Below are 26,306 nucleotides of genomic sequence, written 5' to 3'. Positions count from 1 at the left end.
ATCTTGGCTCACTGCAGCCTTGACCTCCGGGCTCAAGTCCTCCCACCTCAGCCTCCTGAGTAGCTGGGACTATGGGCACGCTCCACCCCCCGCCCCCGCTAATTTTTTCATATTTTTTGTAGAGATAGGGTCTCACCATGTGGCCCAGGCTAGTCTTGAACTCATGCACTCAAGCAGTCCACCCACCTCGGCCTCCCAAAGTGCCAGGATTGCAGGTCCAATAGGCCAGAAGTGGGTATTTTTATCAGAATTCTCAAGTACTCTTTTTCTTGATCTCTTCTGAAAACAAGTACAGCATAATTTGGAGGCACATGTAAAAAGTTTACTACATCAAGGCCAGGCGCGGTGGCTCACGCCTGTAATCCCAGCACTTTGGGAGGCCGAGGCGGGCGGATCACGAGGTCAGGAGATCAAGACCATCCTGGCTAACACGGTGAAACCCCGTCTCTACTAAAAAATACAAAAAATTAGCTGGGCGTGGTGGCGGGCACCTGTAGTCCCAGCTGCTCGGGAGGCTGAGGCAGGAGAATGGCGTGAACCTGGGAGGCAGAGCTTGCAGTGAGCTGAGATCACACCACTGCACTCCAGCCTGGGTGAAAGAGCAAGACTCCGTCTCAAAGTTTACTACATTAAGATGCCTGCAATACACTATCTTAAGTCATAGGAGACTTCTTTGTGTGTAACGCAATACACAGGTGAAAAAAAAAAAAAAAAAAACCGTGGATTCAGTTTCCTTTAAATGTAGTGCTAATTATTGGTAGAAACTTTTTGAGTTGGTATGTTTTCTTTAGGGCAGGTCTTTTCCTCTGGTAGGCAAGAACCACCAGGAGAAAACTACAAGCCATGTGAGGAATCGAGTTAATAAAGAACAGTGTTTATGGCTCATTTATCTGTATTTTAAAACTTTGCATAAATAATTCTAGGTTAGGAAGAAAGCCCCACAAAATAAAATGAAATATAACAGTTAAATGAGAAGTGAATTTTATTTACATGTATTTCCATTCAGTGTATCACATCTTAAGGGTAGGTGATAACAGTGTGAAGGGTGTGCTCATTTTCTTCACCTGTGGGTAGAAGACTCTTCCCCAGAGTAGCAGTTGTTAATCCAAATGATTGAAGCCTTCAGGTAAGGGAATAACTGCTGCAGGAATTCTTTCTTGAAGAATTTAAGCTGTTTGGTAGGAATTCTGTAACTACATACCTTTGAAACACTATTCACATTCATATAAACTCGTTTTCTAGCCAGACACAGGCTCAATTAGTTTTTTCAAACTCTAGCCAAGGCAGTGTTTCATTTGGGAAATCATGTGACAGAACTGCTCAATTCATAACTTCTCCTGCTGTTAACATTTACACTTAGACTGCCAACAACAGTTAAATTGTGGTCTCAAGGGAACAAAAAAATTGCATTCAGAATATAGTATTTTTAAACTAATTTTAGCCTGTAAGTCATTATTGAGCAATAGTAACTTTTATACTCCCTCATCTTGTCTGATAATATATTCTATATGCTTTCAATCTGATTATATAGTCTATATGCTAGAAGTTGCTAATTTTCATTCTGCCACCAAGAAAATTGTACTTTTATTTATGGGAAAAGGATTTAAATACTCCTAGGTACATAAAAAAATGTTTTTTAATCTAAAAGTGATTTTTCTCGCAAGAACAATTTTGTTTGCTTTCTACAAAGTTTTAAGTTTAATAAAATGCCAGTAATCACCAGTTTGCATCCCCAAAATAAATGCTCTGATCCATATTATATTAGAGTGATACTGTCCCTTAGTATTGGTATCTTTAATATTTTTTACATCATGAGATATCGTTATGATCTTACCTGTTATCTCAAGGTGAGCTAATCATCTTTACTTGCCTTAGAAAATACTGTACTGGCTGGATATTTAATCTTGTTAGTTTAGTTATACACTTGTTTTAGTCTAGTTTAATTCAAAAGGACTCTTAACAGTATGGTTTAAAACTCAGATTTTCTAGTCCAGACAAATTGCTCTAACGATTTGGCAGATCAATGGAGACATCCATTTCAACTTTATTGTTCTGTACTTACTATGTAGTCATGTGCAGTTTATCAACACAAAGAATATGGATGAAGGCATTTAAATGGACTACAAGTGACTCTGACTTGTAAACTAGGGAAGCCTCTTGTGTTTGACCTTAAAGGCCAGAGAAAAACTGAAGATAGATTGACTTAACTATTGCCAAGCAGATTATGGGTTATACTTCCTTTCATTCTCCCAGAATTGCTCTAAGAGCTAGGTGTCGTCATTAGCATGTTGTTGCTAATGATATAAACAAGAACATACATGTAATCAGAGGTGGACAAATCTTCAGAAGTTCCTTAAACTTGTTTAAAAAAGAAGATTGGGAAAGAAGACTAAATCAACATGTTTCTCCGCTTTGAAGATAAAACCAGAAATGGTTTCCATTGTAGCATCTTGACAATAGACAAATATGTAAAGTTTATAAGTAAATAAGACAGTATTACTAGTTCTTCAGGGAACTGACAGTTATAGGTTACTGATGTGTGTGTGTAAATTTCCCGATTTATCTCTAGAGTAACTGCTTTACAAAGCTATCCTGGTATTCATATGCCATGTACTAGGGAAACAACCAGGCCAATCTCCATTCGATTTCATTTCTCACTTTGTTCATTTGCATATTAATCACATATTTCCTAAAGTATTATTTAGTAGACCACACCAGCACAATGGTTCCTCCAGCTTTTGGCAGGTGGTCTTACTGTACAGAAGTTACAAATGGCACATACAACCTTCCCCTCCTCCCTCTCCATGAGCATGATGCATGTTGTAGTCAGAGAGTAACATTCCCATATGTACATGTGCACAAATACATAAAAAACATTTCAGAATTATATAAAATTTTACATTACATGAAGTAGAACCATTAAGATTATCCTAAGTGTAACTACAGAGAAAATGCATGCAGGGAGAGCCCAGTAAAGTACACAGCCTGTGGGGTATATAATTTTATTTTAAGTTTATATTTCCTGCAGGATAGTAACATACACCTTTTCCTACCCAGAGGCAAAATACATTTTCCAAAAATTCGGACACTGCCCACTGCATTAAGTTTAAAATGCTCCCTATGTATATAGACAGTAAAAGTAAGCAAAGAAACTTACAACACATTCCAATCTTTATCAAAAATGTTTTCAAGGCAACATTATTAAAATAATTATACCACGGTCCCTAATGTAACATCAAGCTCTAGTAGGAAGGTACAGAGAGGGCAGGAATTTTCCATCCAGTCTGGTTTAGGTGCTCTTCTTTTCTTCACCCAGTAAATTCACGGTGGCTTTCTTGGCTGTTAGGAGGGAAAGAAATATATATCAAAACTCTTTGGAATGCAAGCTTTGTGCCTAATGTAGCTACTAGATAACAAAATTTGGATGACTCATGTTCAGGTGCGATCATGTTGGGGTTTGTGGTCTGGGCTAAGGGGGTTTCCAGGAAATGGAGAGGGTACCTCTTAGAGCACAAATCCTAAATACTTGAGCAAAATACTTGACGGTCATCTAGCCTAGCCCCTTGTCACCTAAACTGTTTGCCCTCTGTTCTCCTTTAAGCATTAAAAGAAGCAGAGATTCCTTAAGGGTAGTATTCAAATTCTAGTTTGTATCTGTGTGCTTGCCTGTAAGATTTCACTTATCAATATATTATCAATCTGATGACAACTAGGTCATCATATTTATCCCATGGTGACAAATCACAGAAGTCCTCATTCCTAGCACTAGAAATATAGTCATCCCTTGATACATGTGTTTGGGAGGGGTGGGAAGAGGGGAGAGGAGATTAGTTCCAGGAACCCTACAGATACCAAAATCTGTGAGTGCTCAAGCCCTGAAATAGAATGGCATACATAGTATTTCCATATAACCTATGTGTTTCCGTATACTTTAAATCTCAGCCAGGCATAATGACTCATGCCTGTAATCCCAGCACTTTGGAAGGCTGAAGTGGGAAGATCACTTGAGGCCAGGAATTTGAGACCAGCCTGGCCAATATGAATGGTGAGACCCCCACCCCTCACCTCTATTTAAGAAAAAATTTAAAAGCCCATCTCTAGTTAAAATACCTAATGCAACATGAATGCTATATAAATTGTTGTTATACTAAATTGTTTTTAAAATCTGTATTTATACTCTTACTGTGCCACCATTCTCTCCTATGAGAAGAGTTTGCTCTAAGTCTTTGAGTTGGTGACAAGACACTACATTCATCAAGAAAATATTCTGTCCAGATGTGGTGGCTCACATCTATAATCCCAGAACTTTGAGAGGCTGAGGTAGGAGTATTCCTTGAAGCCAGGAGTTTGAGATCACCCTGGCCAAAACACAGTGAGAGCCCATCTCTAGAGAAAAAAAAAGAAAAATATATTTTCTTACGTCTGCAGGAGACCAAGCCTTCCACTTTCTAATTACCAAGTGGCTGGAAATGTGCTGTAAGAACCAGTGCAGTGTGTGAGATGGAGGGGAAAGGGGTTGTCTGGAAGCCTCCAGGGCCCCCTATGAGATTTTATAATCTGCAGCTGTTCTTGATGGAGCCCAGAGTCTTAGTGATGAGAGCCAGGGAGTCCCTTCTTGTCCACCAGCTGCCTGACAGCTGCTCTCCCTTTGCTCAATTAAAATTACCGAACCAAGTTCACAGCAAAGGAGAAACTAGTCCTTCCCTTAACTAACCCTTTGTAAAAAAATTCCTAGTTAATCCAAAAGCTTTGAGAAAGTCTAAAATGTGTCAGCATGTAAATTCCTCCTAACTTATTTTAATTCTCATGCCCCTATTTAGGAATGTATCATACCAAAGTAAGATTGGATTTTAAGTATTGATATCTAAGAGAACCAAGAGGCTAAGAAATGTGGGTGAAGTAGACAGAAATGACATCACCACAGGTTGCTGATTAGGCTAAGGGAGGGGAGAAGAAAAGAAAGCTCTTAAAAAGAAGCTGGCAATCCTGGCTGGGCTTGGTGGCTCACAACTGTAATCCAGCACTTTGAGAGGCTGAAGTGGGTGGATCAGTTGAGGCCAGGAGTTTGAAACCAGCCTGACCAACATGGCATAACCGTGTCTCTACTAAAAATACAAATATCAGCTGGGTGTGGTGGCCCACGCCTGTAATTGCCGCTACTTGGGAGGCTGAGGCAGGAGAATCCCTTGAACCTGGAAGGTGGAGGCTGCAGTGAGCTGAGATCATGCCACTGCACTCCAGCCCGGGCAACTGAGTGAGACTGTTCAAAAAAAAAGAAAGCTGGCAATCCTAAAGTGGGAGGTTGTTAAGGCTACAAGTTAGAAAATACCTAAAACATATTGAAGTAGACTGGATTTGTATACCCAAAAATAGGAGTCCAGAGAAGAGAGGTATGTGAGGGAGAAATGGGGAACATACCACGTCTGGGGCATCAGTGCTGCTGGAGAACTCTCTTGGGATTTTACTTCCCCATGGTCAGTCTACCTCACAACTCCCATGTCTAACTACCACAGAGCTCTAAAAAAAAAAACAACAAAAACCTTTCTCCAATTTCTAAAACCCTTGAGTCCCTCTGGAACTCAAGACCCATCATCAGCAAAATCTATATCCTCACTCATTCCTCCAAATGTTTCCTTTACCTTCTTGCTCTTAGAGAAAGCTGGCTGTGCCCTGAGGACATTGCTTTCTCAAGTGGTGGCTGTCTCTTTCCTCCCATGACCCTAGTACAAATGGATCTGGTAGGTATTGTTTTTGTTCTTCATTGCCACTTTCAGAATCTCGTCATCAGATTATATTATCAAGTAGCCTTCCTTTTCCCTGTCATCCCTGACTCTTGGGCTACTCTGTCTTATTTTAGCTCCTAACTTAATGTTCCTTTCTAACACTACTCCTGTTATTTATTTATTTATTTATTTAGAGACAGGGTCTCACTCTGTCACCCAGGCTGGAGTGCGGTGATGCCATCTCAGCTCACTGCAGCCTCGACCTCCCAGGCTCAGGTGATCCTCCCACCTCAGCCTCCTGAGTAGCTGGGACACTGGTACGCATCACCACATCTGGCTAATTTTTGTGTTTTGTTTTTTTTTTTTTTGTAGAGATTGGGTTTCACCATGTTGCTCAGGCTGGTCTCAAACTCCTGAGCTCAAGCAATCCACCCACCTTGGCCTCTCAAAGTGCTGGGATTACAGGTGTGACCACTGCACCTGACCTACTACTCCTATTTTAATTATTGATGATTTTAATATCCATGTAGACATATGTGATCTTCTAATATCCTGACCTCTTAATTCCTCCCCTCCAATAACCCTTATATTCCACCCTACATATGGCACTGACTCCCAGGATATCTGTTAGTACCAATGCTGCAGTCCCTACATAATCTTGTATTAAGCATCCCACTCACCCACCATCATCTTTGTAGTGCACTTTTTTCTTTGTAGTGTGCTCCCCATCCCCCTTTTTTTGCTCATTGTAAATGATTAGAGTATTCCTGCTATTATCCTGATTCAGAGTTCTTCCACCTTACTCAGGTTAAATTTCATTGTCAAGCATTAACCACTCCACAGTCCCACTCTCACTTCATAGTTGCTGGAAATCACAACCTTGACACAACTGTCCACCTACTCTGCAGCTGTACCCATGTAGCTGAGTATGGCTGGAGAAAAACATAAACAAGAACTGGTTTCACTATAAATTCATGAACACAAATCTCAAGCATGCCTTTAACACTGCCTGGCAGTCACAGGACATTGTTCCAGTCCATTTACTCTCCGACTGTCCTAGAGGGGCCGACACACGGCAGCTACACTCGCTTATGTAGTGTCCATGGCTGCTTTCACACTACAATGGCAGAGGAGAGTAGCTGCAACAGAGACCTGATAGCCATGAAAACATCTGTTATCCGGTGAAACCCCGTCTCTACTAAAAAATACAAAGAACTAGCCGGGTGAGGTGGCTGGCGTCTGTAGTCCCAGCTACTTGGGAGGCTGAGGCAGGAGAATGGTGTAAACCCGGGAGGCGGAGCTTGCAGTGAGCTGAGATCCGGCCACTACACACCAGCCTGGGCGACAGAGCGAGACTCCATCTCAAAAAAAAAAATTTTGTTATCTGGCCCTTTACAGAAAGAGTTGAGCAGTCCCTCTCCTTCCCAACTATTTCATACATTCTCTTTCCACTGTCTCCTTCCCCATCCTCTCTCAATTGGCCTTCTTTCTTCCTACCTTACTGGGATATTTGAAACAATTAGAAAGTCACTTCTGTAGGCTCCCATAGTCCCATGTGCTCACAGCATACCATAAACCCTGATTTCCCTGCTGTTATCATAAACTTCCAGCTCTTCTGACCAGTCCCTCTACTGTATACTGGATCCTTCCCTGGTCAAGGACAGAGTTCCAGCAATTCACCCTCTCACTCCTGTCATCATTTTTTGCTCTGTTGAATTATTCCCATTCATTTTCAAACAGGCTTTGTTTCTCTACCTTAAGAAAAAAACTTTTAAAATTTCAGGACCCTAATTCCTTCTTCCAGTTATAGTCCCATTCTTCTGCTCCCCTTTGCAGGAAATTTCTCAAAAGAAAGATCTATGTTCTCTCATCCCTTTTCTCTCATTCTCTCAAATCCATTGCAATCAGGAGTTTGATACCACTCCACAAAATCTGTGTTACCAAAATCACTAGTACCTTCCTCATTGCTAAATCTGCTCATTTCTCAGTCCTTATCTTACTTGACCTGTTGACAGCATGTAACATGATAGATCACTTCTCTTTGAAACACTTTCTGTTGTTGGACCCAAGGATACCACACACTTATGGTTTTCTTGCTACCTCAACTGGCCACTCCTTATCAGTCTGCTTTGCTGGTTGCTTCTCATCTCTCCAGTCTCTAAACCTTAGACTCCCCAGCGTTAAGTCTTTGGACCTCCTCTTTCCTAACTACACTACTTTCGTGATCTCATCCAGTCTCATGTTTAATATGTATAAGCTTGTGGCCCCCAAATTTATGTCCCCAGTCCAGACCTGTTTCTTGAACTCTTGACACCTGTATCCAACTAGCTGTTTGATCCTTGTAGGTATCTAACAGATACCTCAAACAAATGTCCAGGACTGAATTCCATATCCCCCCGACCCACCACAACCTCCCACCCCAACAAAACCTATTCTACCCAGTCATCTCCAGCTCAGTGGCAATTTTATCCTTCCATTTGTTAAGGCTAAAAAGCTTGTCCTTGCCCTTAACCCTTCTGACCCATGCCCAATCCATAAGCAAATCCCATTACTTCTACCTTTGAAATATATCACGAATCTGATACTTCTTACCTCCTACTGCTACACAAAGAACCAAACCACCATCGTCATCTCCAGTCAGATCACTGCAAAAACCTTTTAACTATTCTCCCAATTTCCTCCCTTACCCCCCTTCAGTCTGTTCCTAATACAGTGGCCACAGGCATCTTGTTACAACACAGGACAGATCATTTTGCTCCTCTGGTTAAAATTCCCAAATACCTCCACATCTCACACAGAGTCGAAGCCAAAACCTTTACAATGGCCTATCACCCGCAACCTGTCCCACCTCGTCTCCTGCACCTCTCTAGATCACTTCTTCCGTTGCTCCCACCTCAGGACTTCTGCATATGCAGCTCATTCTGGAGTATGATTCCCCATGGTTCTTTCCTTTACCATTTTTTCTCTCTCTCTTTTTATTTTTTTTAGGGGGACAGGGTTTTGCTTTGTTACCCAGGCTAGAGTGGCACAGCTCACTTGCAGCCTTGACGTGGGCTGAAGTGATCCTCCTACTTCAACCTCCTGAGTAGCTGGGACTACAGGCTTGCGTCACAATGTCCGGCTAATTTTTTAACTTTTGTAGAGAGCGGGTCTCCATAGGAGACCCCGTCACAAACAAGCTGGTCTCAAACTCCTGGCCTCAAGTGATCCTCCTACCTTGGCCTCCCAAAGTGTTGGGATTATAGGCTGAGTCACTGTTCCTGATTCCTTTACTGCTATCGAGTCTGATTCAGTAGAGCCTTCTGGTATAGATTTCCTAAATGTCTCTATTTAAAATAATAAGCATCCCTCCAGTCCTTGGCCCCCCCATCTTTCTACTTATTTTTTCCCTATATTATCTGCTAAATATACCATCTAATTTTCAATTTTACTGCCTATCTCTCAACTAGACTGTAAGCTTCATTAATTCAAGGAGTATGGTCTCTGGTTTGCTGGTTCACTGCCAGTGTTATGAACATGCTTGGCACATATTAAACACCTCAATAAATAAATATTTATTGAGTGAATTAATCAGAGCTGAGAGTGGACATTCTTTTGTACCCATAACAAAAATTGAACAGCATACTGAACCGATCAACCTGAACTGAATTAGGCTGGCCGTCAGGGCCTCCAAAGTACTACTTCTGTCTGGTCACCCTGCTGCTACAGCCCTGGCCAGCTAGGCCCTGCTGTTCATGGTGCCGGCCCAGAGAGCAGCCAGCCAGGAGATGCTGAGTGCTGTGTGGGGGTGGGGAACCCCAAGGAGAAGGTGCTGAGGAGGACATTGAAAAACAGGGTTAGCAGCTCAAACTGCCAGAGACAGAAGGCAAGCTCAAATGAGTGACCTGAAACAGCAAGTGGTAGATTTAGAACAGAACCAAAAACTTTTGCTAGACAATCAGCTTTTACAAGAGAAAATGCATGGACTCATAGTTGAGAACCGTGAGTGAAGGCAGCACTTGGGGATGGAGGCCCTGGTTACTGAAGAGGCGGCGAAAGCCAAGTTAATTCCATCTATTTGATGCTTGACATCCCTAACTAGGCAGATGAGGGTAGAAGTTAGTTGTGGTGGGGTTGAAAGTAAACATCAACTACCTTCCCAGTATGATATCCTGTTGGGCATTCTGGACAACTTACCCCCAGTAGTGTTCTTCAAATGTCCTTCCCCAGAGTCTGCCAGCCTGGAGCAGCTCCCAGAGGTCTACTCAGAAGGACCCAATTCCTAACCAGCTTCCCTTTCTCTGTCAGTGGGGACATTATCAGCCAAGCTTGAAGCTATTAATGAACTAATTAATTTTGACTACATATATGCCAAGCCCATAGTCTGAGACAGAGAGTCAAGCTAATGTGGTAGTGAAAATCAAGGAAGCACCTCTCAGCCTCCCAGAGAAAGATCACCCGGAATTCGTGGTCTCAGTGAAGGAAGACTTTGTGGAAGATGACTTCATTCCAGACCAGGGTGTCTCCAATATACTTTCATCCAGCCACTGCCCGAAGCCATCTTCCTGTCTACTGGATGTTTACAGTGACTGTGGGTATGAGGGCTCCCCTTTCCCCTTCAGCAACATGGCCTCTCCACTTGGTGCAAACTATTCTAAGGAGGAGACTGGCCAATGAACTCTTTCCCCAGCTGGTTAGTGTCTAAGGGGTGATCTAATACTGTTGCCCTTTTCCTTGACTATTACACTGCCTGGAGGATAGCAGAGAAGCCTGCCTGTGCTTCATTCCAAAGGCTAGAGAGTCTACAGTCCTAGAGAATTCCCTTAACATATTTATCTGTTCAAATGTCATAGAGAACCCCAAGTATTGTCTTTTGGCATGCAGCAGTCCAAGGTATTTGATATGTTACTATAATTCAGAACTACAGCTTTTGAGGTTGTACTTTTTCTAAAGAGTGGTAGTTTGCCCTAAATATTTATTATGTGAGGGTGATTAGAGACGTGTCTTAGAGTAGACATGGAATTCATGAATGGCTATTTATCATTTCTCCTCCCCCTTTTTGGCATCCCAGGCTTGCCTCTAGTTTTAGGTACTTTAGTTTGCTTCTGCAAGTGGAGAGAACACCTACCTGAGAGGGCTCTTTTCCCCTCATGTACAGTTCAAGTAAAGATCAAGAATTTTTTGTAAAATTATAGAAATTGACTGTGTAAATGCTTGATGGAATTGTTCCCTGCTAGTATAGCTTTTGAAAGGTGCTTTCTCCATTTATTTAAAACTACCTATATAATTAAGAAGTATAATGCAAACAAATTAAACAATTAGAAGAGATGTACTTGCATATCAATATAGGTGATTCTCTAAAATCACTGCCTACCATGGAAAGTCATTTTTCCTAATGTTCTGACTCAATGCTACATTAAATGTGGCATGGAGGAAGAGTCTTGGGAAAAGCTGAGAACTGTAAGTGTTCTCAATAGGCAAAGACTTTGTAAAGAAATCCCAGAGTAATGGTGGCATTTGGCTGAGGGGTGCTGGTAAGACAAGAAGGCCAGGAAGCCTGTTATTTGAGCCCAGTGTGTCACACCTCCTCTCACATGTGGGGCCATATTGTTCCTGAGTCTTACCTTCTTTAGTGATGGCATCTGCAGTCTCTTTGGCCTTGTCTTTAAGGTCCTTGACCACGCTGTCCATCTGGGACTCGTGCTTCAGGAAGAAAGGACGGATGATGCGCTTGTAGAGCAGTTCAGCCCCATTAGAAGGGCTCGGGGCCATGCACCACAACAGGAAGCCACACTGCAGAATAAGAGCCAGCATGGTTAACAGGAGGGTGGAGGGGCACATTCTGAGAATACACGCTGTCTTTTACTATGGGGATGGGAAATGCCTCTGGCATTTTCTCCAAAGGCATTACCAGTGTTTTTTGCAGGTTAAAGGTGGGCTTTCTTTAGATGGAAAAAACATGATGAGTAATGAGCTGGTAAGGAAAAGCTGAGACTAAAAAACAAAGGGTAAAACACACCACGTCCAGGAGCTTAACTATCTTCCTAACTTGGACCACTTTTTAGTATATAGCTGTAAGAAGCTTTTATTAATCATAACTCTTAGAAATCAATTTAAGAAAATATAGTACTTACCTGCATGCATAAAGCCCTATCCAGATAAGCCTAATATCTAGGAGGCTTGTGCTTGGTAGACTTACCTTGGTAAATTTATCACATTTGTTCATCCTATTATAGAAAAAATACCTTGTCCATTCTTGAATTCTTCCTTTGGTGGAACCTCAGTTTTTGGGTAGATCTTTAGCCTTCAAGGAATCTTTACAGCTGTTCTTCATCTTTCATCTTAAATGTAGTTATTATTCCTAACTCCTCCTTTACAGCTCTACTTTGCCATTGAGATTTTTTTTTAAATTGACAAATTTCTGCCCTAATTACTTAAATAAGGATTTTTACACTATGTCTAAAAATTTTTACTGTTTATTCAAATAATACCAACTTGCCACTTCAAGTCATCCATGCAATTTACTCCTTTTTAAGATAAAAAGGAAAAAAAAAAAAAAAAGAAGGAAAGGGAATATTCAGAGTAATCTGCCCATTTCCCTAGAAAGTTTAATAAACAACATGCTGAGTTATTTTAGTTTAAAAGATTTTAACCACATTTTATTCCACACAGCCTAGGTGACTCTACAAAAAAAAAAAAAACAGAAGTCACTTACAGAGAGATTCCAAATCAGTATTTTTTACATCTTCTCCTTAAAGTAAAAACATCTTAATTTATCATGCTTTAAATTTAAAAGGCTTAGTCCTTATGATTCCAAACCAAGGGATGTACTCTGATCATCAACAAGCTATGATGCCTTTCTAAGACAGTCTTTCAAGTGTTTTAGAGATACAAAGCTGATAAAAGGCTAACACTAATGACAGAGTTTTAGTTTAAAATGCACAAATAGCTCACTCCAACAGCACCGTGTTGGCTCTGAGAAATTTATACTACACTTTGAACTTGTACTACACTCTGAACTTGTACTACACTCAAAATAAAAAACAAAACCCAAGTTCTCAACAAATTAATATCACCAGATTATTATTTTTGAGAGTCTTGCTCTGTCACCCAGGCTGGAGTGCGGTGGCATGAACATGGCTTACTGTAGCCTTGAACTCCTGGGTTCAAATAGTTTTCCCACCCCAGCCTCCCAAGTAGCTGGGACTAACCAGGCATGAACCACCAGGCCTGGCTAAATTTTTATAACTTTTTTTTTGTAGAGACCAAGTCTCACAATGTTGCCCAAGCTCCCCTTATCTCAACTATAGTAAAAAGTAACTCTTGAAATGTAACCTTTGTGAATTAAAATTTGTTACAGATGCACAAGTGTTTTTAAGACAGAGACTTACTGGCATGGTGGCATGCACCTGTAGTTCCAGTGACTTGGGAGACCAAGGTGCAAGGATTGCTTGAGCCTAGGAGTTGGAGACTGACATGGTTTGGTTGTGTCTCCACCCAAATCTCATCTTGTACTGTAGCTCCCATAATTCCCATGTGTTGTGGAAAGGACGAGGTGAGAGATAACTGAATCATGGGGGTGGTTTCCTGCCATGCTGTTCTCGTGGTAGTGAATAAGTCTCACGAGATCTGATAGTTTTACAAGGAGTTTCCCCTTTCACTTGGCTCTCATTCTCTCTTGTCTGCCACTGCCATGTAAGACATCCCTTCGCTTTTCCTTCATCTTCTACCACGATTGTGAGGCCTCCACAGCCATGTGGAACTGTGAGTCAATTAAACCTCTTTCCTTCATAAATTGCCCATTCTCGGGTATGTCTTTATTAGCAGCATGAGAGCAGACTAATGCAGAGACCATCCTGGGCAACACAGCAAGAGCTCATCTCAAAAACAAAACAAAACCCAGAGACTATAGGACTAAATTTTTTATAAAACCCCAAAACTATAGCTGTATGCTTAAGAAACATACCTACCACAAAACCAAATAGGAACACTGAAAATAAAGTTATGGGAAAGATATATCAGACAAACACCAACTCCCAGAATAGCTCATTAGTAATATTAATACATACAAATTGCTTAAGGCAAAATAAGTAAATAGAATGATAAGGAAAGCAATTCAGCAAGAATATTAAAATTCCTGAACTTGTATATACCTTTGAAATATGTAAATTATATATAGCTTTGTATGTTTGTAATATAATATTTTTATAATTATATATTTTATATATAGCTATAGATAGCTTTCAAATATGGCTTTAAAATATGTAAATGTAAGTCAGAATTATATAGACAAATGGACACAATCTGCAATCATAGATTTTAACATTTCCATCAGAAATTGATATACTAGCCAGGCTCACACCTGTAATCCCAGCACTTTGGGAGGCTGAGGTTGGAGGATCACTTGAGCCCAGGAGTTTTGAGACTAGCCTGTGTAACATAGGGAGACCCCATCTCTATGGGCAAAAAAAAAAAAATTTTTTTTTTTTTTTTAGATTGGAGTCTTGCTCTCTCACCCAGGCTGGAGTTCCGTGGCACAATCTCAGCTCACTGCAACCTCCGCCTCCTGGATTCAAGTGATTCTCCTGTCTCAGCCTCCCGAGTAGCTGGGACTACAGACACACACCACCATGCCTGGCTAATTTTTCTATTTCTAGTGGAGATAAGGTTTCACCATGTTGGTCAGGCTGGTCTTGAACTCCTGACCTCAAATGATCCGCCCCCATTGGCCTCCCAAAGTGCTGAGATTACAGGTGTGAGCCACTGCTCCCGGCCACAAAAAAAAAGAAAATAATTTAAAATTAGCCAGGCTTGGTAGCATGTGCCTGTGGTCCTCCTGGGAGGCTGAGGCAGGAGGGTGGCTTGAATTTGGGAGGTCGAGACTGCTGTGAGCTGTGATACCACTACTGCAATCCAGACTTGGTGAGAGAGCAAGACCCTGTCTCAAAAAGACAAAAAAAAAAAAAAAAAAATTGATATATAAAACAACCTAGAAATTAGTAAGAATACAGAATAAAGAACACAAAATTTAACTCTTTTTTTTTTTTTTTTTTTTTTTTTTTAAAGACAGGGTCTCACTTTGTTACCCAGGCAGGAGTGCAGGGGCACAAATACAGAACACTATAGCCTCAACTTCCTGGGCTCAAGTGATTCTCCCGCCTCAGACGCATCATCACATCTGGCTAATTATTGTACTTTTTGTAGAGACAGGGTTTCGCCATGTTGGCCAGGCTGGTCTCAAACTCCTGACCTCAAGTGATCCACCTGCCTCGGCCTCCTAAAGTGCTGGGATTACAGGTGTGAGCCACTGCACCTGGCCTAAAATCTCACTCTAAAGATATATACAGATCTCTCAACCCAACAAACAGGGATTCAAAGAGTTAGTATAGTATATAGAGAGTAACAGAATGGGCTCAAAGAAATTAATTTCCAATCCCGGTTCTGCCATTTACTAGCTAAGCAAACCTTATGCAAGTTACTTAATTACTTAAGTCTGTTTTTTCCTCTATAAAATAGGTATTGGGAATTTAAAAATCTACCCCTATAATTTTGTAAGAAAAGAAAATTACTGAGCATAGCAAGGACTTTCTCTGACCCAAGAATACTGTGTTTTCTAACAGCATCTATGAAACATTACTAACAGGAGAGCATATTAGCTTTCAGTGGGGGAAAGCAAATCCTAGAACCAGAAACATTTCAGCAAATCTTTATTTTTATTTTTTATTTTTGAGACAGATTCTCACTCTGTCACCCAGGCTGGACTCCAGTGGCATAATCTTGGCTCACTGCAACCTCCGCCTCCTGGGTTCAAGCAATTCTCCTGCCTCAGCCTCCCAAGTAGCTGGGATTACAGGCACGTGCCAACATGCCCAGCTAATTTTTTTAATTTTTAGTAGAGATGAGTTTTTGCCATGTTGGTCAGGCTGGTCTCGAACTCCTGGCCTCAGGAGATCCGCCCGCTTTGGCCTCCCAAAGTGCTGGGATTACAGGAGTAAGCCACCGCTCCTGGCCATAAGTAAATATTTTAGAAACTCTCCTTTTAGTACATGAAATGAAATTCAAATTTATGATATACTTAATTACAAAAAATAGCCTAACTGCAACATAAAGGAAAAACAAAATGAAAGTAATTTGTAATATATATAAGTATGCAAACAAAACAATACTAGAAGACATCATAAAATACTTGTAAGTAGAATCACTGACAGTGGCAGCTATGAACAGAATCTTCCATATATTCCCATAGGTTAAGAATGTCTGAGGGGCCAGGCGGTGCCGGCAAGATGGCTACGCTTGAGAAGATGACGTTTCCAGAGAAACCAAGCCACAAAAAGTACAGGGCCACCCTGAAGAAGGAGAAACGAAAGAAATGTCGGCAGGAACTTGCTCGACTGAGACACTCAGGACTCTCACAGAAGGAGGAGGAGGAGGAGGACACTTTTATTGAAGAACAACAACTAGAAGAAGAGAAGCTATTGGAAAGAGAGAGGCAAAGATTACATGAGGAGTGGTTGCTGAGAGAGCAGAAGGCACAAGAAGAATTCAGAATAAAGAAGGAAAAGGAAGAGGCAGCTAAAAAATGGCAAGAACAAGAGAGAAAGTTAAAGGAACAATGGGAAGAACAGCAGAGGAAAGATAGAGAAGAGGAGGACCAGAAACGACAGAAGAAAAAAAAAAAGGAAGCTGTGCAGAAGATGCTGGATCAGGCTGAAAATGAATTAGAAAATGGTACCATATGGCAAAACCCTGAACCACCTGTGGATTTCAGAGGAATGGAGAAGGATCGAGCTAATTGTCCCTTTTACAGTAAAACAGGAGCTTGCAGATTTGGAGACAGATGTTCACGTAAACATAATTTCCCAGCATCCAGTCCTACCCTTCTTATTAAGAGCATGTTTACAACGTTTGGAATGGAGCAGTGCAGGAGGGATGACTATGACCCTGACGCAAGCCTGGAGTATAGCGAGGAAGAAATCTACCAACAGTTCCTAGATTTCTATGAGGATGTGTTGCCCGAGTTCAAGAACGTGGGGAAGGTGATTCAGTTCAAGGTCAGCTGCAATTTAGAACCTCACCTGAGGGGCAATGTATATGTTCAGTACCAGTCGGAAGAAGAATGCCAAGCAGCCCTTTCTCTGTTTAATGGACGGTGGTATGCAGGACGACAGCTGCAATGTGAATTCTGCCCAGTGACCCGGTGGAAAATGGCGATTTGTGGTTTATTTGAAATACAACAGTGTCCAAGAGGAAAACACTGCAACTTTCTTCATGTGTTCAGAAATCCCAACAATGAATTCTGGGAAGCTAACAGAGACATCCACTTGTCTCCAGATCAGACTGGCTCCTCCTTTGGCAAGAACACCGAGAGGAGGGAGAGGATGGGCCACCACGACCACTACCCCAGCAGGCTGCGGGGAAGGAGAAACCCTAGTCCAGACCACTCCTACAAAAGAAATGGGGAATCTGAGAGGAAAAGGAGTAGTCACAGGGGGAAGAAATCTCACAAACACACATCAAAGAGTCAGGAGAAGCACAATTCACCAAGCAGAGGAAGAAACAGGCACCGCAGCCAGGGCCAGGGCCGCCGGAGCCAGAGCCGCAGGAGCCACCGCAGCCAGAGCCAAAGTTCCTCTAGGTCCCGAAGTCGTGGCAGGAGGAGGTCGGGTAATAGAGGCAGAACTGTTCAGAGCCCCAAATCCAAATAAACTAGTTTTGTTCTAAAAAAAAAAAAAAAAAAGAAAAGAAACGACTAGGCCAGGCGCGGTGATCCTGTAATCCTGTAATCCTGGCACTTTAGGAGGCTGAGGAGGGTGGATCACTTGAGGTCAGGAGTTTGAGACCAGCCTGGCCAATATGGTGAAACCCTGTTTCTACTAAAAATAACAAAAATTCGCCAGGTATGGTGGCAGGCGTCTATAATCCAAGCTACTTGGGAGGCTGAGGCAGGAGAATCACTTGAATCTGGAAGGTGGAGGTTGCAGTGAGTCAACATCATGCCACTTCACTGCAGTCTGGGTGACAGAGTGAGACTCTGTCTCAAAAAATAGAATTTCTGAACTAGAGGAACTACACAGCCTGCTTTCCATATCAGAGCATTCAACCCAATGTGATTCACTGCCATAATCTCCATGTTATGATTTTAAGCCAGGCCTCTCTTCACCTTTCCTATTCCTTTAATTTAAAGACTCCAAAGCTTGTTTACTGAGCACAGATCTTGGAAGACAGGATCTTCAGACTTGGGAAAGCATGACAGTAGGTGATGGAAGGGTAAAGACTCAGACTAGCATCTAGTAGTCTCACTACACATGGATAGTAATGCTATGTGCATGAATGTGCAATCATGCAAAAACTCAAATCAGCCTCCTGCACACATACAATGGTAGACTAAGACCTTCTGTTAAAAGTCCAAGCACTCCAAGGAAGCCAGTGTCTTGAGGCACCCTCAGTATGTGCAAGTAGTTACATGTTACTCTTAGTTTTCCCAGCAACTCTGCTCTAGCATGCCCTAGGCTTAGCCAGCAGCAGATCTTACTGAATTGTAAGATGTTGCCAGAGGTTCAGAACCTTGGTTTTTTGAGATACGCATTTGCATTGACCCAAAATGGAGAATTAAATAACTGTGTTTTTCACTGGCATTAGCTTTGTTTCCTTGGCTTAGTGCCAGTTAATTACAGCAGACCCTGCAAAACCACCTCTCTAGTTATTTCCCTGTGGAAGCCTTTTGGTTGTTTTGTTTTTTGTTTTGTTATTGTTTTTTTTTTTTTTTGAGACGGAGTCTTGCTCTGTTGCCAGGCGGGAGTGCAGTGGCGCGATCAGCTCACTGCAACCTCCGCCTCCTGGGTTCCAGCAATTCCCCTGCCTCAATCCCTCTACAGGTGCATGCCACCACGCCCAGCTAATTTTTTGTATTTTAGTAGAGACAGCGTTTCACCATGTTGGCCAGGATGGTCTTGATCTCATGACCTTGTGATCCACCCACCTTGGCCTCCCAAAATGCTTAGGATTACAGGCGTGAGCCACTGCACCCAGCTGCCTTTTGGTTTTTAATATCCAAAATTCATATAATGTTTTACTGTAGTTGCTTATATAGGAAAAGCTGTACATCCCCAAAATGCAATACAAGATGATGTACAGGAAATGTCTTGAGTAACATTTCTGACAGAATATCAGAATCCCTGGTGGACATTTTGAAGAATATGCAGAGCATCACAGGGGATGTGCTATGTATTCCTGCACACAAAGCAATTGTTTCTTACTATATTAACTATTTGGAGAGCAGCAAGTGTTTTTAGCATCTAACATCCTAACATGATATTTGTTATTTATATATAGGTATTTTGCTGTATTTTATTAATGCTTAGGGAATTCGTTGGGGAGTTTTATATTGACATGTAATATATTAAAATTTTTCCCACTTAACATAGTGGAAAATAAGCTCCTGCATAGAGTGTACTCCTGCATAGAATATCTGATTTTCAGAAATGGATTATCAAGAGAGAGACAGATATCTATATTAAAACCAGAAGCATTAAGGTGAAGTGAAAATGACTTATTGGATTAAGACTCAGGAGAAGTGGGGCCGGGAGCAGTGGCTTATGCCTGTAATCCCAGCACTTTGGGAGGCCAAGGTAGGTGGATCACGAGGTCAAGAGATCGAGACCATCCTGGCCAACATGGTGAAACCCTGTCTCTACTAAAATTAGAAAAATAGCCGAGCATGGTGGCGGGCGTCTGTAGTTCCAACCACTCAGGAGGCTGAGGCAGGAGAATCACTGGAACCCAGGAGGTGGAGGTTGCAGTGAGCCAAGATTGCACCACTCTGCTCCAACCTGGTGACACAGCCAGACTCTGTCTCAAAAAAGAAAAAAAAAGAAAAAGGAGAGGTGGGGTATGTTTTATGACTTTAGGCAAATCAACCTAAGAGACAGTTTTCTCTTCTGCAGGGTTTTAGGAAAGTCACAAATTAATGTACTTGAAGAAAGTATACAATAGAATAGTAGTATTACCAAATCTTAAAGTTCTTATTGTGGAAAATCTCTGAAATATCACCTGCCTACATAGATACTAACTCTTCAGCAATCCAGACAAGCTGATTATCTTTTCTGGATGAATTAAGTCAAGTGTCCACAGTTTTGTACCTCTTCAGTGTGATTACTTTGTAGGCTAGACTGCAGACTGTTAATTTACTACTTTCTGGTACTGGTATCCTCTAGCTATTGTCTTGAGACAGTAAAATAATTACTGCTGTCTAGGTACATCTTTAGCATATTCCAGTTCTGAAATGAAATCATTTTCTTATATTAAAAATAAAGTTAATTACTGTTCAACTCCCAAGGTGATATTCAGCTGCCACCTCTTACAACCCTCTCTTCTTAATCTATGTAACTGTTCTACAGCCCAGGAATAGCCTGAGTTTATTAAAATCACCCACAGAGATCTGGCTGTCTTTTCAGTCAAGCTGCCCTCAAAGTGCCAGCTGATGATACTCCCAAGGAGACCCACAAGCCCACTGCTGCCTGCAGTTCAGACAGAGTCCATGCTATTTTAACTGGACTCTTGGCACTATTAGCACTGACACAGTGACTCCTTAAATTACAAATTACAACAGGCCATTCTATTCCGTCTGTGCTTCTAATGCTGTCACCATCTGATTTTCCCCCAGAAAAGATACTTTCCAGGTAGGGGCATGCTTAACATGCAGTTAGGGAATGGAAAGTTAATGTCAGAAGAAAATGTACTTCAACACTGACTTCCTGATAGGCTACAATGACTTGATCAGAAACATAAGTCTAAGAAGCCTTTGCAGTGTAGCCACAGAAGAGTTACGGGCTACATTTAAAACACTGCTCAGCATGCACAAATAAAAGCTTAAAAAGGACGTGTTAAAGGAAAGATTTCCCTGTCTTTTTTGGCCTCCTACGAAGATTAAGAAGAAAAATGTTGCCAGGCATGGTGGTTCACACCTGAAATCCTAGCACTTTGGGAGGCCGAGGTGGGTGGATCACCTGAGGTCAGGAGTTCCAGACCAGCCTGGCCAACATGGTGACACCCCGACTCTTAAAAATACAAAAATTAGCTGGGTGTGGTGGTGGGCGCCTGTAATCCCAGCTACTTGGGAGGCTGAAACAGGAGATGGCTTGAACCCAGGAGGCAGAGGTTGCAGTGAGCTGAGATCACGCCACTTCACTCCAGCCTGGGCAATATAGCAAAACTCCATCTCAAAAAAAAAAAAAAAGAAAAGAAAAGAAAAAGAAAAATGTTGTATTCTCTGTCAATGGGTGAAACAGCACAGGTGACAATTCAGGTCAGGACCTAATCCTGCCAGAGTTTACTCAACCTTGTTCTAAAAATAAATCTAGTCGGGCCTGGTGGCTCACACCTGTAATCTCAACACTTTAGGAGACTGAGGCAGGGAGATCACGAGGTCACGAGTTTGAGAGCAGCCTGGCCAATATGGTGAACCCCGTCTCTACTAAAAATACAAAAATTAGCCGGGTGTGGTTGTGCACACCTGTAGTCCTAGCTACTCGGGAGGCAGAGACAGGAGAATTGCCTGAACCTGGGAAACAGAGGTTGCAGTGAGCCGAGATCACGCCACTGCACTCCGGCCTGGTCGACAAAGCAAGACTCCATCTCAAAAAATATATATAAAAAAATAAATCTAGAAAATGATTTAAATGAAGGTAAACATAGGATACAAAGATATTAATTGCAGCGTTATGTATAATCACATGACAAATGAATGTCTTTCAATTGGGAATGGGTAAATTATCAATAATAGATTAGACAGCTTGTCAAAGAATACTGAGTAACATGAGAAAATACTCATAATACTGTGTTAATTGAAAAAAGCAAGACAATTATATGTGATCTCAACCACATATATGGTTAAGACAGCAATACATATACACACACATATATACACACACAGTTCTGTTTGTATTTATACACATAGACCAATATATTTGCACATTTAAAAAAATGGGAAGACTCAGATGTAGGATTACAAATGTTATTTTCCTCCCCACATAAAACACTTCCCAACACACACACACACACTCACACAAAAATGTAAACAGTAGGATAACAAGGACTTTGTTTTATTCACCAAAGTATCTCCCAGATGTAGAACAGAATCTGACACATGAAGGTTCTAAATATCTGCTGAATAAAGGAATGAGCATATATAAATTTCATAATCAAGAAAAAACAGCTTTTAAATTTATTTTTAAACCCTCTTGCTCAAGGCCAGATATCAAAGCAAAGCCCAGAACATGCATGATCCAATTTCTACCTAAGTACATCATATATTATCTTCTCAACTAAGCTTTGATGCCTAGCCATTGGCTCCTTTTATTTTCCTCCAATCTTATAAGCTGCTTTAGAAAAATAAAAATAAAGCCAACAATATTAACTCTGCAAAAAATAAAATATTAAACATGTCCTTGGGCCGGGAGCAGTGGCTCATGCCTGTAATCCCAGCATTTTGGGATTACAAAGTCGGGCAGATCACTTGAGGTCAGGAGTTTGAGACCAGCCTGGCAAACATGGTAAAACCCCACCTCTACTAAAAATACAAACATTAGCTGTGTGTGGTGGTACGTGCCTGTAATCCCAGCTACTTCGGAGGCTGTGGCAGGAGTATCGCTAGAATTGAAGAGGCAGTGGTTGCAGTGAGCCAAGATGGCGCCACTGTACTCCAGCCTGGGTGACAGAGTGAGACTCCATCTCAGAAAACAAAAAAAAAATCCCATGTCTTTACTTCTAAGTCTATTTTCCACATTTTCAGTCAGCATGTGATTGCAACAGCATAGGTAAGATGGATTCTAGTCCTTAAAATTCAGTACTCTCCTGAACCTTCTCCTACAGACTCTGCAGTTCAGAGGCCTCTTCTCAGTCTGTTTACTGAGTCATTCAGAATATGCCACTAATGTAGGAAGAAAGCATTTTGATTGACAGCATCATGAATTTTTAATCCTTTCAAGTATATTATCTATTTGGAATGTATGCAATAAATTCACTTTCATGAACACTATGATGCCATGTAGCTGGAGACTACTAATGGATACACATTCATTTTACCATTAGGGAAGAAAATTTGCTGCAAAGCAGTATTTTAAAGAACTTCAAAACCAAATATAAATGATTCAATGACTACCATTTATTTTGGATCTTCTCTCTACCTCTCTGTGGACTCCATTAGCAGAGGTGATTAGGAGTAGGCTAGAAGTCAAGCTTACTCACATTTTGGAAATTTGAAGTCAGGTAATACTGCAAGTAGTTCTGCTGACAAGATATTGTTCACTGCCACAAACAAGTGGGCCCAAAGCAAAAGCCAATTTATTTCCACTAGACTGCACTGTGAGGTCCCTACCATTAGATGGATCTTATTAAAGGCTTTAAAATTATCTGAAGTTTAAATTATGTCATGTCCAAATTAAAGATTACAAGAATATTTTTATGAATGTTAAATGACTTCGAATAATAAAAAAAAAATCAAAACAAAAAAAATCCAATCTTTGAAATAAACTCTTTCCACAGACCAATTTTTATTTTCTTCCATCAGTTTTGAAAGGAAAATTCTTAATTGCCTTACAAGGCATTCTGTGGTGAAGTCATTCAAAAATATAACAGAATCTATACTGAGCATGTTTTTATTTAATTTTTTAAACTTTAAAAGACATGATACTTTATATAGTGTCTTCTTTCTTTTTTAAGCATAAATGGTGTATACTACTGTATTTAACGTTCTATTACTTTTTTTCTTTTTCGAGACAGGGTCTCTGTCACCCAGGCTAGAGTGCAGTGGTGTCATCATAGCTTACTGTAGCCTTGAACTCCTGGGCTCAAACCATCCTCCCACCTCAGCCTCCTGAGTAGATGGGACCACAGGCATGCACCACCATGCCTGGCTTTTTTTTTTTTTTTTTTTTTTGGTCAACATGCTGTGATCTGGGAGCCTGACTAGTTTTTAAATTTGTGTGTGTGGAGACAGGGTCTCACCATGTTGCCCAGGCTGGTGTCAAACTCCTGGCCTCAAGCAGTCCTTCTGCCTTGGCCTCTGAGTATGCTGGGATTACAGGCAAAAGCTAGCACACCTGTCCTCTATAACTTTTCATAATTGCTAAATTATGCAAAAATTTCTGGGTCTATACATATGGATCTATTTCATTCCATTTAACTATATGGATATACCATTAAATCAATTAACCATTTACCTGCTGATGAATATTTCAGTTTATAATGTTTACATTATGCAGTTCATATTATATACAGTTTACAACAAAAAATGCTGCCATGAATATCTTTGTGCAGCTCTTTAATGCACAGTGACTATTTCCTTAGAATTGTTAAGAATATCATTTTTCAATTCAACAAGAAATTGTTAAAAGATCCCTTAAAAAGATTATTCCAATTTCTACCACTACCCTGTTAAGTATCCCTTATCTGAAATGCTTGGGACTAAAAGTGTTTCGGGTTTCACATTTATTCAGATTTTGGAATATGTATATTATACCAACTGAGCATACCAAATCAGAAACTCTAAAATCTAAATGCTCCAATGAGCGTTTTCTTTATCTGAGCACTCAAAAAGTTTGGGGTTTTAAAGCATTTAGAATTTCAGATTTCAGATGTTCAGCCTGTACCACTACCTGTCTGTTTCCCTATACATTCACCAATCCCAGATATCTTCAATCTTTAAAATATCTGCCAGTTTAATGAACAAAATATGGGATTTTACTATTTTAATTCACACTTCCCAGATCACTGCTGAGCTGTTTACTGGCCATTCATATTTTTTCTCTTCCATGAAATACTTTGTTTTCCCATTTTTCTTTTTCTTTTTACTTATAGAAATTGTTATGTATTCTGGATATTCCTTATTTGGTGTAAATGTTGTAAATCTATCTTCCTAGTCTGTCATTATTTTAACTTTGTTTATGCTGCCCACTGTCATAGAAATTTAATTTTTAGAAATTTTATTTAGTTGAATTTATCAAATCTTTTTCTTTGAAACTTTTGTATTTTGTCTTACTTCTATACCTCAAAGTTAAAAAATATTGTCCTCTACTTTTTTCTAAAACAGACGTTTCGGCATAAAAGTCCTGTCTTTGCAAGTCACTCAGGAAAACAGGTGGACACTAATTAAGGGCAGTTACTTCCCTACCCCTGCTGCTCCAACCCCTAGAGCTGTGAACTATAACCCAGCATCACTTCCTTTTGATGCTGCTTTGCTGGGATGGAGGAGGGCGGTACAGTGAAGCTTTGACCTCAGGAGCTTTTCTGTGGGTGAGGAGTGGTTAACTATGGTTCCTGTGTGCCTGAGGCCCCCCACTCCTAGGACTCATCCACCCCCTACCCAGAACTTACAAGTACTAGCACAGACTGGGGCCCTCTCCATTCCAGTGCCTGATGGGATAGCTGATACTCAGATGAAAAGGAGTTTGTAGGCCAAAATAAAAAGATATTTTTAGAGTATATTTCTTTTTTGTTGTTGTTGTTGTTTTCAGAGATGGAGTCTGGCTCTGTCGCCCAGGCTGGAGTGCAGTAGCGTGATCTCGGCTCACTGCAACCTCTGCGTCGCAGATTCAAGCAGTTCTCCTGCCTCAGCCTCCCAAGTAGCTGGGACAAAGGTGCACTCTACCACACCCAGCTAATTTTGTTCGTATTTCAGTAGAGACAGGGTTTCACTGTGTTCCCCAGGCTGGTCTTGAACTCCTGAGCTCAGGCAATCTGCCCGCCTCAGCCTCCCAAAGTGCTAGGATTGCAGGCATGAGCTGCTACACTCTGCCAAGAGTACGTTTCAAAAGAAAAACAACACGATCAACTACAGGTTTTGATCAGGCGCAAAAATATTAGAACTGCTGACCAAGAATTTTAAACTGGGGAGCGTTAACCATACTAAAAGAAATGAGAAAATATTAGCAATATGAAACAAGAAGAAAACAGAAAAGAGCCAAGCAAAAACATTAGGTGTGCACAATATAACAGCTGAAATGAAGAACACAATATATGGCAGGAATAACAGAATGGTTATGATATAATCATGGAATACAGTTGAAAATTAGATGGTCAGATTGAATCCAGGCACGATGGCTCACACCTATAATCCCAGCACATTGGGAGGCCGAGGTGCATGGATTACTTAAGGTCAGGAGTTCGAGAGCACCCTGGGCAACTGGTGAAACTCTATCTCTACCAAAAAAAATACAAAAATTGGCCAAGCATGGTGGTGGGCACCTGAAATCCCTGCTACTCAGGAGGCTGAGGCAGGAGAATTGCTTGAACCCAGGAGGCGGGGGTTACAGTAAGCCAAGATCACGCCACTACACTCTAGCCTGGGCAACTGAGCAAGACTCCATCCCAGAAAAAGAAAAAAAAAAAAAAAAAAGCTAAGACCAAAGAAAAAGAAATATATATCCATAATTACCCAGAACTAAAACTCAAGATATTACCATTTGTGATGGTGGTTGGGGTGATGGAGGTTCCTATACTTAATTTCCTATATCTAAATTTCTTTAGATAAAATTGTTTAAAAGAGTAGCCAGGTGCAGTGGCACGTGCCTATAGTCCCAGCTACTGGGGAGGCTGAGACAAGTGGCT

At 41.0% G+C, this 26,306-nt stretch overlaps 2 protein-coding genes and 1 pseudogene across 5 annotated transcripts in view; 2 read left to right on the top strand and 1 right to left on the bottom strand.

Annotated features, from left to right (window-relative positions):
* SRP19 (signal recognition particle 19) overlaps positions 1–26,126 on the top strand; it is a 38,865-nt gene extending 12,739 nt beyond the window's left edge. For 2 of the 4 annotated variants that reach the window (XM_073010764.1, XM_073010765.1), the window contains one exon: positions 15,949–26,126. In XM_073010764.1, the coding sequence (XP_072866865.1) occupies positions 15,949–17,407 (1,459 nt within the window). In that variant the 3' untranslated portion in view covers positions 17,408–26,126. The other 2 variants (XM_073010766.1, XM_073010767.1) reach the window with 2 other exon arrangements.
* Positions 965–26,306, bottom strand: part of REEP5 (receptor accessory protein 5) — a 44,929-nt gene continuing 19,587 nt past the window's right edge. Inside the window, exons 4-5 of the mRNA XM_008014150.3 lie at positions 11,327–11,495; positions 965–3,339 (exon numbers count right to left, since the gene is read on the bottom strand). Of these exons, the coding sequence (XP_008012341.1) occupies positions 3,290–3,339; positions 11,327–11,495 (219 nt within the window). The 3' untranslated portion in view covers positions 965–3,289. The remainder of the gene's footprint in view (positions 3,340–11,326; positions 11,496–26,306) is intronic.
* On the top strand, positions 5,730–11,320 carry LOC103245147 (uncharacterized; annotated as a pseudogene).

The sequence above is a fragment of the Chlorocebus sabaeus genome, chromosome 23 (assembly GCF_047675955.1).
Source record: "Chlorocebus sabaeus isolate Y175 chromosome 23, mChlSab1.0.hap1, whole genome shotgun sequence".
NCBI lineage: Eukaryota > Metazoa > Chordata > Mammalia > Primates > Cercopithecidae > Chlorocebus > Chlorocebus sabaeus.
This window is presented reverse-complemented; position numbering and strand designations above follow the sequence as displayed.